The sequence below is a fragment of the Ictidomys tridecemlineatus genome, chromosome 13 (assembly GCF_052094955.1).
Source record: "Ictidomys tridecemlineatus isolate mIctTri1 chromosome 13, mIctTri1.hap1, whole genome shotgun sequence".
NCBI classification, from domain to species: Eukaryota; Metazoa; Chordata; class Mammalia; order Rodentia; family Sciuridae; genus Ictidomys; species Ictidomys tridecemlineatus.
In genome coordinates, this window is record NC_135489.1 from 15,971,451 (window position 1) to 15,983,124 (window position 11,674).

The 11,674-nt window shown below is 47.3% G+C and overlaps 1 protein-coding gene across 2 annotated transcripts; it reads right to left on the minus strand.

The window, feature by feature from the left end:
* Positions 1-507: 507 nt before the first annotated feature.
* Positions 508-11,394, minus strand: Grp (gastrin releasing peptide). Of its 2 annotated transcripts, none has more exons than XM_021724958.3 (3): positions 11,071-11,394; positions 5,369-5,596; positions 508-861 (listed from the first exon to the last, which is right to left on the minus strand). In XM_021724958.3, exons 1-3 carry the CDS (start codon positions 11,207-11,209, stop codon positions 764-766), a joined length of 465 nt encoding a protein of 154 aa, XP_021580633.1. In that variant the 5' UTR covers positions 11,210-11,394; the 3' UTR covers positions 508-763. The 2 variants fall into 2 exon arrangements, with proteins under 2 accessions (XP_021580633.1, XP_005323079.1); XM_005323022.4 differs by having other exon boundaries at positions 5,373-5,596; positions 11,071-11,385.
* Between the last annotated feature and the right edge of the window lie 280 nt (positions 11,395-11,674).

Here is an 11,674-nt window from a genome sequence, read left to right on the forward strand (position 1 = left end):
ACTTGGTAAACATGATGAACGGGAGATTTAAAATGCCGTGCTGGGGAAAATCTGTGACTATGAACATTTGGATCCCAGCTCCACCTGCTGTGTGACCTGGGGAAAGTCACCTGCCCTCTCTAGACCTCTGTTGGCTCATTTAGATGAGAATGCTCACTCTCAGCTTATAGGAGTAGGATGGGGAATGTGTCGATGACATCAGCAACTTACCTGATAGGTAGTGATAAGGACTGACTATAAGGGGCTTCCTAAGTGACAAGGAGGGCCAGCCAGCCTCCATCTCCAACCTAGCCCAGCAGCTGGCAATGACAGAGAGACTGGTGAGATCCTGGAAAGGCCATTCTTCACTCCAAGGCCTCGGTAAGTGGCCTTCAGCTGCAGAGCTGACCATTCGGCCTGACTTAGTCAGCAAACCCCGAAGCACGCCATGGAGCTAGCTGTCCCGTTCATCACTGCCCCCTCTCCTCCCACTTGGACTTGAAATAAGAGAGCAACCTGCCCCTCAGACAAGGTGTTTAAGCTTTTATTGTGAACGATGACAGATCGGGGGGCCTGGACCTAATCAACCAAGAGCCAAGATGGCAAAAGCTTCATTGGAAGACTCATTGGGGACAATCGTTTACAGCAAACAAGTTCAGACCAGAAGATGCTGCTTAGAAATCACGGACTCAGCCAAGGTTGAGAGATACGAGGATGGTTCGATGTTCTGCACAAAGGAGATCCTGCCCATCCAGCAGAGGTGACACTTGCGGAAGGCAGTCTCTCAGGGATTTTGTTGGGCTCCTCTGAGGCCGTCGTCATTGTCCCTCAGCTGGGCGTCCCTTCCTTCCTCTGGAGAGGCTGGAGCAGAGAGTCTGCCAACTGGAAAAACAGCAGAGAGAGTGAAGCAGACATATTATTAATCCTGAAGACAAACCCACTTGCAAGAAACCCTTGGCCTCACTGGGGAGCTCATTAGAAAACAAGATGAATTTTTGGGTCTGCCCGGCCTTCCTGGCTCGGAAATTCTGGGGAGAGGCATCCACCTGCCCGTGTGAGCCCTGGGGATGATTCTGACCACGCAGTGTTTGAGCACCACAGTACCCCCAAGAGAGAAACTGCCTCCGCTTTTTGAATTGCTGTATCTGGGGAGGGGTCTTCTGTTGCATCTGCCTACCTTGTGCCTGCTGTGATTTCTCAGGCAGTTGTAACCAGTGTTGGAAGTGAAAAGTGTAATCCCCAGGACTTGACTTCTAGGGTAGCAGCTGGTGGGGTGGGCTGTGGGGACATGCACTTTCGTTCTTTCTTGGCCGATTTTGGCAGAGCCTGGTGACACCAATCAAAGCCAGTTTCCAAACTGCACCATCGCACGCTCCCAGACCTAGACTGCAACTGGTAGTCGTGGGGCACCCTGGGAAGGGGGGCTCAGTCGGGGGGTCTCTGCCAGCACTCTAAATGCAGTGTGGTTTGCTTGCTGCTGCTTCTGCTCAATTTAACTAAGACTGAAGAAAGAGGAGTGAGAATTTAAAAACACTTCTCTGGTCTCATAGCAGTGTTTACCCAATGAGATGAGAAACTAGAGCTCCTTCCCCTTCCCAAGGTTCCCGGGCAATTCAGGTTCCCCAGCTTCCAGACGGGCCATTTGTTCCTAATAAAGACACTACTGCTATTCGAGGCAAACGGTTACCTGCCCTGTGGCTCCACTGGAAAGCGGGTACTAATGAGCCCGGGGCTGGGTTCAATTCCCACACAGGCCAATTAGCTTTTCCTTCCTCCCAAGGGCTGCCAGGCTGCTGGAGATGAGACCATCCATCTTGCCATGCGAGCTGCTGTCCATGGGAGGAGTCAGAGACATTGGGGAAGAGACACAGATGTCCCCCATTGGCTCAAATATTGAACTGGGAGGACTGGCTCAAGGCGGGGAAAGGGAAAAGAGCCCTGTGGCTTGGCACCTTCAGGGTACCCCCGGACAGAGGCGGCTGGGTAAGGAGGAGCTGTGTTGGAGATGGGGGCTGCCTTCTTTCTTCCTCCATAGAAACTGCCAGGACTGACAGTTATTCCTGATTGTATGCTGCCTGTTCTGTGTGCCGAGCTTCCTTTGGAGCATTACAAAGATTAAGAAAGAAAAGCTTCATCCTGTTCATACTGACTGGATGGGACAGTGAGAGGGGTCCCTTATAAGTGAGGACAAACTTGCACCTCTACTTCCTTTCCAGAAGGGCTTCTGGAGTCCCTCCCTCTACCCCTTCTTCATGTCCACTAAAAAGAAAAACCCAAGGCTACCGAAAACAGTGGCTTGGGACGCAATCACAGAGACCCCCCAAGGCTAACTAATACTGGCACCGGAAGTCAGCACCATCTACAGCCACACCCTGGAGCCAACCCCCACGCTGTCTGGCTTTATTAGAAACCATGGGGTAAAATTTCCACTGATTTCAGGATAGGATGAGAAGATTCGTGGGGAAAGTGCAGGCGAAAGGTTAAAGTTATCCTTGGAAATGGTGCCCATGTGCCCTAATCCAGAGTCAGTGCAGATTTCCACACATCTTCCTGAATTAAGTAAATGTCTTTGCCATCAAAACATAGGAAATGCTCTGGATGTCTACCTCCTGCTCCGGGAGAGTTGGCAGCAGTACTTGGTGCTTTATTACTACGGTGAGAGAAGAGAGCATATGTGGGTAGTTTTTAATTTTAAGCAAAGTCCTTCAGCTTCTGAAGCTCCTGCTGCTAATTCTGGCTAAGTTATTAAGCTTCTCTCCAGCACCACGAGATATATGGATTTCTAATAGAATTATTCTCTTGGCACCCCTTCTTTTTGAATAAGATAATTGTAAGATGTTTTCAGTTTTCATAACAACACACTTTCATTGAGGCAGAATCTCCAAAGCAAAGGGGAGTGATAAACGGTCTTGGTCTCTGTTTTGTTTTTCACATTTATGGAAAATATACCCAAAGCTTGGCACACAGGCTCTTGCCCTGGTTTCACCAGGGAAAGGCTATGCGACTGGTCTGCAGTCGCTATTTTTCAACCTGAGGTGGAATCAAATGGGATGGGTTTTCTAAACCTGTAAAAATAAAAGCAACGCATAAAAACAGAGAGCAAGGCCAGATTAGGAAAAAATTACCTTTTTTAGCTCACAATGGGAGAAGTGTCTCTCTCTCTCTCTCTCTCTCTCTCTCTCTCTCTCTCTCTTTGGTACCAGGGATTGAACCGCTTAACCACTGAGCCACATCCCCAACCCCCACCCCTTTTTATTATTTATTTTGAGTCAGACGGATCTCAACGAGTTGGTTAGGGCCTCACTAAGTTTCTGAGGCTGGCTTTGAACTCATGATCCTCCTGCCTCAGCCTCTGGAGCTGCTGGGATTATAGGTATGTGCTACCTACCAGGCTAGAAGTCCCTTTTTAAGCAGTCACTCCCCACCATTTCCCACTCCATGAATCCTATAATACTACCACTCAGAGACCTTTTTGGAGATTTTCTTTCACAATTGTCTTGGAAGCTTCCGAAATTTTTCTGAATATAGGAAAGTTTCGATCCTTGAAGGATTTGAATGTTTTCAAAAGATTTCAAAGATGTGAGCCAAGTTTGGAAAATAAGCAACTTGAACTAGAACTGTTGTTTGGTTCAACAAATGAGGCACTATAGATTGATAACATGGTGGGTGTGTTGGGAAGTAGTATTTTTCCAATGCACTGTGAAAGTCAGTCCATTTCAATGTTTGTAGAAATCGATTCTGAGGGTTTTGTGGGGTTTTTTTATTATTATTCAAACAAATGAGAAGGCAAAGCACTTGACCAAGAAGTGGGGCATGGCTAGGTAGGGCCCGGAAGCCAATCACAAGTTCCCAGAGCACTCAGCATGTGATCCTTCAGCAAAGAGGAGGGCTGGTCACCTAACACCTATCACACAGATCTGTCAAGAGACTCACTCAGGGCTCTGTACAAAGTTGGCACTTGGCTCTGACTTGGTTGATTTAATCCAGATTTTCTTTCTGAACAAAAGCTACTATAAAGACTTTCTCTCCAGGTGCTTCGTGCAACAGATGAGCTGTTAGTTTGCATTTAGCATGAAAAATCCCCAGTAGAGGGAAGAGCAGTGGAACAGAAAGTCTCCCTCCAGAGAGGCTGACTAAGGCTTGGCAAAGCCAGCCAGAGCCTCTGCAAGGGGGCCATCAATCAAAGAGCTAACCACCATGAACGAGAGAAGCTGGGAGGTCTCCAGGCTCCATAAGTGAAAAGCAATATTATTTATTGCCAGAAACAGAGAGGAGCAAGGCCTTCCGCTGCATCCTGCATCCTGTGTATCTAAGATCAATAAGGACCGTTACCCGGAACATGGCCTGCACGACACACACTGTCTGGGGCTGACCAAGCACAGGCTCTTGTCCCAGGTTCACCAGTGCAAAGCTGTGTGATTAGGTCTGTTTGCACATCTCCAAAACAGAAAGCCTGGGGCTATATAGCTCAGTGGCAAAACACGTACTTAGCATGTGTGAGGCCCTGGGTTCAATTCCTATTACACCCCACCCCCACCAATATGAGAGAGTAAAAGAATCTTTCTCCTAACACTGCTGTGAGCATTAAGTTGAAAAACTGGAGGTAAACTGTTTAGCCCAGTATTTGAACTATGAAGAACATTCAATAAACTAGCCATTGCTGTAATTGCAAATAGTTTTACCTTTTCTTGTATATTTTGTGGAAATTTCATAAAAGTGATCATCATCTCATTTTCGGTTGTCTTGCTTTTGTCCCATAAAATTTATTCTCTGTTTTATTTACTGTCTTTGCATCTAAACATTGACCGTTTGGAATCACTGTTTCCCCTATCCTCTATAACAGCCTACGCAGGACAAATCAGTTGACTTCAGATATGTTCACCAAGTTTTGAAATATGAGGATAAAACCTGAACTTGGTGATCTGGGAACCAATTGAAGAAATACTACTTTGCATATAAACAGGAATGCAATCAAAAATGCCCCCTTCTGAAAAACATCTAGGAAGAGGCTCTTTCTTCCATGGTACTTATCAAAAATAAACACATCTGCAGACCCACAGGGATTTACTGGAATAGAGTCCATGGCCTCACTATCAAAATATTTTGGTAGGGCCATCAATGAGTAACTTCAAATAAACACAATTGCTGATAGAACTCCTAAAGGGAAGTTTTGAAACAACAACATTTTGATGGGACCATAGGAAAAATCATCTATTCTGGCAAAAATAAAAGACAGCATGGAAATTGCCCGCTGTTTTGGTAAGCATATGTTGGTGTTGGCCTCGCAGAGTGGCTATTAAGACTTACATCATAAGCACTTTTGTGTTTCCCCTCTTTCTAACTCTTCTCAAATACCTTTCACCCCACTTCTCAAGTATGTTGGCCTCACCTACATCTTTCAAGTTGCTGCGTTCCTCTGAATCCCAAGAGGGTTGGCGATTGCCCAGGGGCTGGAGTTGAGGTGGCTGATGGCTTCTGTCCCCCTTATCCTGTATGAGGTCCAGCAAATTCCTTGCAGCCTCTTCCCACAGAGTGTGTCTCCTCAGCTGCTGCTTCAGGCCGTCTCCCTGGGACACGTAGGGGAATTCTCCCGTGCTCTTTTTCCCCATTAAGTGCCCTGCACAAACAAAACCAGACCAGAATGCCACACATTTAACCAGCGGGAATGAATGAATAAGAAAGATTAAAAAAAAAAAAAAAGTTATGTTTGTGCTGTTTCCTTCTAAATGCAGCGTAAATAGCATTTTATTTACACTGACAGATTTTGCCCGGTGTTAAAAATGTGCAACAAGGTGGACAGAATTCAGAACTGTAACCCAGGAGTCCTGGTGTGGGAGTCAGTTGACCAAAATGCCCTACAAGAACAACTCAGAAGAGTGAAGGTGTATTTTGGCTCTGATTTCAGAGGTTAGTCCGTAGTCTCAAGTTCTCGGCTCTAGTGCTCTAGAGTATCATGGCAGAAGGACAGGGCAGAGGGACACTGCTCTGGGCACACCCCAGTGACCCACCTCCTCCAGGCACACCCCATCTGTCTGCAGTTACTACTGAGAGGTCCCAGCTCTCATAATTCCATCCTTCCACCTCTGAACATTCCTGCATTCACACAGGAGCTTTGGGGAGGACAAGTCACATCCAAGCCGTAACATCTGGGTTTTTGTTCCATCATTTCTATGAACTAGCCAGGTGACCTCAGCCAAGTAGTTTAATATCCTGGTCTTCCATTTTCTCAGCTCTAAAATTTATAGGGTGAGCTAGATTAAACCTAAGGAACCCTCTAAATCTCAAATTCTATCATCAATTCTATGTGCACCAAATTCTATTCCCAACAGAAGAATGGGCTTTAAACATCTTCCTCGGCCAATTCTGAATTGCTTCTGAAAATAAAAGCCTTGGTATGTTTCTTTGTGGGATTAAAAGAAGAAGAAGAAAAGGAAAGTGTTGCTTTCCTCTTATCTTTAATACAAATGTACCAAAGGAATTTTTCACTTAAACTTTCTCCGAATTTTAGCTGAGATTGAATCTAGGAAACTTCACCTGGACATTATTAGTTAAGAGCGTGATGAAAAACAAGCTGGAAACAAGTTCTGACTAACACTTGGCAACCACATAAATGCAGGGTTTTCTCTTGGATGTCTGAGATGGTCAGTGAGTGTCTCTAAGTGGCCTCAGGGACACGCACCTGCTGTACAAATAAAGCCATCATTAAGGAGGCCAAAGTGCTAAAGACAGGGAAATTCGAGTTTGCAAGTGAAGTTAACACAGGATAAGAAACAGGCAGGGAATTCAGGGTCTGCGGTCTTAATACTTTAACCCATTGCTTCAGCTACACACATATGTTGTCTTCTTCTGCTTTCCCTCACCCCATCTCTCTAAAATTAGGCCTTTACCTCTTTGAAATTTTAACATCAATGAAAGATGGTTTTTTAAAAAAATTTAAAGTATATACTGGATAAAGTCCTTATGGTCCCAACAGAGACTGGCATTAGAAGTATTCAAGACAAATATCATGGAAACAATATTTGAAAGACCTTCAGTCACTTAAAAGAGGCCCCTTCCCAGAGCACTGTCCACCAACAAAGAAGCCTCATTATAACTTCATCACTGTCATATATACTGCAACTGACAGTTTCCAGAATGTTTAAATGTGGATTATTTCATTTGATTCAGACCACAATAGGTTTTACTGTAATAGATTTGGTGAAAATGAGGCTTACCTGAGGTCATACAGATATTAGCAAAGGTCCCTAGGATTAAAGTCAGCTCAGAGTCCAAATTCCATTATATTGTTTCAAAGTGCCTTTTAACTTCCTAAAACTACAAGGTAGCAACACATCATTCCAGGGTCTGGAAAAAAGAGTAAGATCTGAAAAAAAAAAAGCCTTCCAATTTTATAAAAGGCACAGAGACTGTATATTAGTATATAATGGCTCATTATGTAAATGAGAAGAATTAATTCAATATAAGGGAGACTTCAAATGAGATTTTCAGTGTAAGTCCTTGCTAAGTCACTTACAACAGGAGACTTCACATGATTTTAAGACCCTATTGAGATCAGTTTTCAAGCTGAAGCACTGGGATCCTGAATTCTTGGCTCTTCACTTATATGCGTGGCCAACTTGGTGCCTGGATATCCACTAAATAACCTTGCACTTGGCCATAACAGTGATTATGTTGAACAACTTCCCAGGAAGTTCTGATGCATCAGCTTCATTTATACAGAGGAAATTGAATCATGATGATTGGAAGGCAGGATTGGAACCCTGATGCTCCCTGTAATGACCTCAGTCCCTCTTGCCCTCCCTAATTGCCTATCATCTAGTCAGGATGCTGGAAATGAGGAAGGAGTTATTGGCTCTGAAACAGAGGGGTGATGGAGATATTATTTTTACAAACAAGAACTTTATTTTGTCATGGCCAAATAATTTTGTGGACTTTCTATAATGGGAGGATAAAGTCATCACCCATTCTGTGATCAATTTAACACAGATCCTGTGACGCTGGACTGAATTTCACGTGTGGTGGGTGTGTGATGTTCAGCTCCCCATCACTAGATCTACAAGCTGTTTATTAAGGAAAGCACACCATCTATAACATCCCAGGGAAGCACTCATTTCCTGGGTCCTATTTCACTTTTGTGCTGGCTACTGTCATCCAAATCATTGTCTCCATGGCAACATGGAGGATATGCCCACTTCTACCTCTCCTCCCATCATCATCTGTCACATGTCCATATCAAAATAATGGAGATCTCAGCATAGACAAAAGACAGGCATTTGCAAAACAAAACCTTGGTCAGAGAGACAGAGAGAAAAGAGCTTCTGTTCTTTTTAATCATTTAAAGAAACCACTAATAGACAAGTCTGAATTTCCTTGAAGTCAAAATTTGAAAATTATCCTAACTTAGGAAAATATAGACATCAACATGTGGATTAAAGTATTGAGTACTTCTAAGAAGTAGTTTTTCTGGAGTTTTTGTGTTTTGCTTTTGTGGGGCTGGGATTGAATCCTGGCTCTTGTGCATGCTAAGCAAGTGCTCTACCATGAGCTACACCCCCCAGTCCTGGAGCCACACTTTAAATCCCCCAGTTTCTGAGTCAGCACTGCAGTGTCAAGCCACTTTGCAGCTTCAGAGTGGTGCTTTCCAATTCCACCTTCTGGGATAAGCATCACATCAAAGAGCCAACACTAAGAACATTGCATGGAAGCATTGAGAATAGTGTGTGTTGACACACATTTTCATTGCACAAACATTCCCATGGACATCCAGCCACAGAGGAGCATGCTACATTTTCTAGCTGTCATCTCCTTTTCTGTTGCTACACTCTGCTTTTGTCAGGTGGAAGGAGCAAATCAGTTAACAGGCCTGCAAATGGAAGCTGACAGCTTCCTTGTAGACAGCAATATGTGTCTTTAGTTTTGCACTAATTAAAACTAAACTGTGTGTCTTTGTTATTGGAGAGGATTGGCCTTGGTTTGGGATAACTGAAAGCTAAACTTGAAACTTAACATCATTTGTCCCTGCCAACGCTTCTTATTCCAACACTGGTATGTGTACACACAACAAACTTTTAAAATATAAAATGTAATTTTAGGCTGAAATTTATATTATTCTTGACCTCCTTCTTCCCTTGGTCTTCCTCACACCCTGTACAAACAGGGGGAAGAGAAAAGGGTACATTTAATAATAAATTTCAAAGTGGCATTTGGGGTTGCTGCTGGTCTGTGTACTTTGGGGTTACCACTAGGAAGGGTGAATAAATGCAGACACCCTAAGTACCTGGGGACAGTCATGTTGCAGAACTACAGCAAAACAGGTCGGGCCTGGCTTGCACCAGAAATAATGACCATGCTCCCCAGTTAACTCTGTTCTCCTACTTTGGGCCTGCAAGGCTTACCTCATAGTAAGTCCTGTTAGTATAAAAATACAGTTGAGGAAAACAGGTTGGAAATCTGAAGGCTCACTCCACCTTTCCTCCTCCTGAATGGTGGCTATACCAGACAATGGCCACTGGACTTAAGCTCCCAGAGACCCTTGATAAGAATTACTAATTCTAAATTTGGGTTCTTTGACCCCTTGTGAGTGTCCTTCATTCTGGAAGTGCAGGGCTTCTCAGCCTCACCCAGGCCAACTTCTCCTGGGTTCCACCGGGTCCTTGGAGATCACAAATCCTCTCAACCCTGGGGGGAGGATGATACTAATAGCAATGACAAAAATTGCTCTGGGCAATCCCGGGCTCTTTCTCCTCTGACAAAACCAAAGGCAACACAGAGGCCCGGGAAACCAGTTCCAGCCTCACCACCCCTTCCCCCAAATTCCTCCTCTTCGTGGCAGGAGGTTGATATTCGAATTAATAAGTACTTTTTCAACACACTGTTTCCGGTCCTAAGTGGTTGACTAAGGAAATAGTGCGTGTCTCTGCGTGTCTGTGTCTCTGTCTCTGTTTCACACACACCATCTCTTTAGAGATGGGCCGACTCCCAGGTTGAGGTTGGTGCAGTGAGCTGCGGTGGGGTACGTCTGGGGATGTTGAACCCCTCGCGTTTGCAAGAGGCTATGCTTAGCGAGGCCCAAAGGCCCGCGGGTGATGGGTGATGGCGAAGCTGGCGGCGGGTGTGCCCTCGGCAGACCCCTGACCTGGCAGGCGCCCTCCCGCCCGGCTCCGCCCGCCACCAGGCAGTCTCTTCCGCCTTGCTTCCGGGAATCAAGACATGGGAATCACCACGCCGGTGTCGGAGAGCAGGAGGTTGGCAGAGGAGATGGGAAAGACGCTAAGGCAGAGGGCGAAGTCGTGCGTTTAGATAGACCGAGACTGAGAAAGAGCGGGGGCTCCAGGAACAGAGAGGCTAGGGTGAACGCTAAGAGCACGCGCGAGTCCCGTAGCGCGGAGCCCGCGGGCTGGAAAGAAAGAGGGTGGGCAAAAGGCGGGGTCGGGGGATAGTATCTGTAAAGGAAAGAGCAGGACCCAGACAACCCAGGAGAGCCACAAACAGTATACATTCAGGCACTGTTAGCTGAACAGATTTGGAACCCGGGGCGGGAGCGCTGCGTCCCTGGACCCCACACCTGTGGCTTTGCGAGGCGCAAAGGGGCTCCAGCCCAAGCTCGTAAGAGTCGCAGCCTGGACCTGGCTAGACCTAGGCTCAGAGACACGATCGCGACACCTCGCTCCCCAAAGTTGTTCCAGGAGAGACCCATGCCAGAGCGGGTTGAGATTAGGTGAAAAAAAAAAAAAAAAGGAAGTGTCGGATTTGTGCGGAGGGAAGGTGAGCTGAAGCGTAGGGTTGGGATTTTTGGAGAGCTGCGCGCTGGCTTCTGCGCCCTGAGGAGGAAGCGGGTGCGCACCCACAGAGAGCGAGCGGGAAAGGATTCAGGGACCAGCCTCCGGTTAGTTAGAGACCCAGTCTTCCCGGGACGGGTAAAGGTGGGGTGGAGTTTGGGAGATCAGGGTTGGTGTTTTAGTAGAAGGGTCGGAGCAAGCCCAAGCCCCACAGCCCGTCCGCGAAAAGGCTGAGATGCGGAGACAGGTCTCCTGGGGCTGGCTGATCCCTCCAGGGACAAGAGCGCGCGGCTCTTGCGGCCAGGACACTCACCCACCGCCCAGTGATTGCCGCGCGGGTACATCTTGGCCAGCACGGTCCCTTCGCCCACCGGCACCGGGGCTGCTGGCCCCAGGGGCGCCTGGCAGAGGACCAGCGCCAACAGGACGAATGGGAGCTCGGGGCCGCCCATGATGCCGGCGGGAAGCCCTGGTATCGGAGCCGCGAGGCTAGGCGAGGCCGGGCGGAGAGTGCGCTGCCCCCGGCGGAGCAGCGAAGGAGGACTGGACCTCCGAGGAGCTCCCGCCGCTGCCGCCCGCGCCACTGCTGCAGCCTCCACTAGGGCCCCGACTTTATATGGAAGCCGGGCGGGGGGGCTGGGGGGTTCTTCCACCACCGACCAGAGCGCTCTGACGTCTCCCTATCGCGAGCCGGGCGCCCGGACTCCTGGCCCGGAAAACCATCCATCTCCCCTCGAGTGATGAAGAGGCTGAGCGTACCGTGCCCCCTCTCCCTTCCCCTCCTAGCCGCGCCCGCCTTCCCCACTCCGGATTAGGTCCGCCCATCCTCGACGCCAACACAATTTCGTGAACTGCCCCCAGTCTGACCTCACCGGTCTCCCGCTTTTACTGAGCTCGCATGCAGCAAGGGGTAGAGA